Source organism: Morone saxatilis, unplaced genomic scaffold (genome assembly GCF_004916995.1).
Source record: "Morone saxatilis isolate NCDOM2014 unplaced genomic scaffold, NCSU_SB_2.0 Contig17, whole genome shotgun sequence".
NCBI classification, from domain to species: domain Eukaryota; kingdom Metazoa; phylum Chordata; class Actinopteri; family Moronidae; genus Morone; species Morone saxatilis.
This window is the reverse complement of record NW_023339729.1, coordinates 273,886-275,549: the sequence shown is the minus strand read 5'-3', so window position 1 is coordinate 275,549 and position 1,664 is coordinate 273,886. Positions and strand designations below refer to the sequence as shown.

The window sequence follows — 1,664 nt, the reverse complement described above, 5'->3', positions numbered from 1 at the left end:
ATGCTTGTATTTAACCCTGAGAAGTGCTGCTCCTATCACATTAAAAGGGTTGTCCATATAGGTCTCCAAGAGTATTTTTACTGGCTTCAAACAAGGACCTTTTGTGTCTTTCCATATCTTTTGTAATATATATATATATCTATATATATATATATAGGTAGATATATATATATTGCTTGGACCACTTTGCCTCTATTGCACTTTTTGGGAACAGTAGTATGAACTCTGCCTCTGTTCTTTCTTGATCGGCAAGACTGTGAGCTGCTGGTAGCTTTTTATTTAGTATTTATGCTGCTGGAGTGCCAACATGTTTTCACTACTGATTGAGTCTCTCCCATTCTCAGCTAAAGAAAATCTTTTTCCACCTAGCCAGAGACTACTAGCAAGCAAAACCTGCAGTGCTGGCTTCCTTCTTGCTAGTTTATAGAACCTATTTGTTAAATGTTTTTGGTAGTATTGACCACACAATTCTTTTGCATTGGTCAAGTGCATTATTTATTTGTATCTCTTGATATTCTCTTGGCAATGGATATACTGAAAATACTTTTCATTGATATCATGACTAATAACACTATTAGCTATAAGTTTAGTTTGTTTTCAGAAACCATATCATGAACTCAACCTTAATCATTTGAATACAATACTCTGCTTCCGTGTCATCATTGTTTCTCATTGGAGCCCCCAGGGTGAAACAGGCGTATGTTAGACCATCACTTCCTCTGAATAATTCCTTATAGGTACCTTATTTACCTTATAGGGGAAGAACAGGTTGAAATGCTTCAGTCCCCTTTTCCACTTCTAACCTTCATACTGTATTTATTCTGCTGCAAGGTGTTTTTTATTTTCTGTGATTTATCACACCATTTATAGCACACAAACCATGCATCAAAGCATTCTGACATTCATATGTAGGACAATATTTGAACTGCTTTGATACAAGCCAAAGACTTCTACTTTCTAAACCTGGGCTGTTGGTTTCTTCCCTCTGTAATGACTCAAGTTACTCTTCAGACTACAGCTGGACTTCCACAACCACTTTTCAACCAAGCTCTTAAAGGAAGATCACACACTGTTCCATTCTCACAAGTCTTTATTTTGGAAAGGAGCCAACTGACACAGTCACAAACAAAAGTTACTGAACACTTTACACTCATGAAAGCCTTTTAAAAATACACAATGGAAAACAATAATTCAGTAAGACACACAACGAAGTTCATGAGCTGGTATTAAAAAGAGAAACAATCCCAGCTGATCCATCCAGATGTTTAGCATGTATGTTAACAGCTGAATGGGTTCTTGGAGCAGATGAAGCGATAAGCAGAGCCACACTGGGTGTTACCCCATCCATCTGAAATTGAAAAAGAGGAAGAAAAACATTGCTTTTTTTCCAATGAGGAATTGGAGTGAATCGAAGCAGACAAGTAAAAGTCACACGTCGAGAGCTTTGACTGTCGGTAGTAGGTTCTTCGTCACTCTTTTACTCAGACATATAAAAAACTATGTACCGATGCTTTAGTGAATAAGCTTGATACGTGTGTATCTTAGTCCCCTGTAGACGAAAATCCGTAATACAGTAGGATTTAGGAAATATCAACATATGTTGTATAATGAAGTTAGTCTGAAACGCCTCGCCTGGTCCGGCTAAATACAAACTTACTGGGAGA

General features: G+C 37.3%; 1 protein-coding gene across 1 annotated transcript in view; it reads right to left on the bottom strand.

Annotated features, from left to right (window-relative positions):
- Positions 1-1,072: 1,072 nt before the first annotated feature.
- Positions 1,073-1,664, bottom strand: part of LOC118327312 (ladderlectin-like) — a 3,618-nt gene continuing 3,026 nt past the window's right edge. The window contains exon 8 of the mRNA XM_035660618.1: positions 1,073-1,348. Within this exon, the coding sequence (XP_035516511.1) occupies positions 1,278-1,348 (71 nt within the window). The 3' untranslated portion in view covers positions 1,073-1,277. The remainder of the gene's footprint in view (positions 1,349-1,664) is intronic.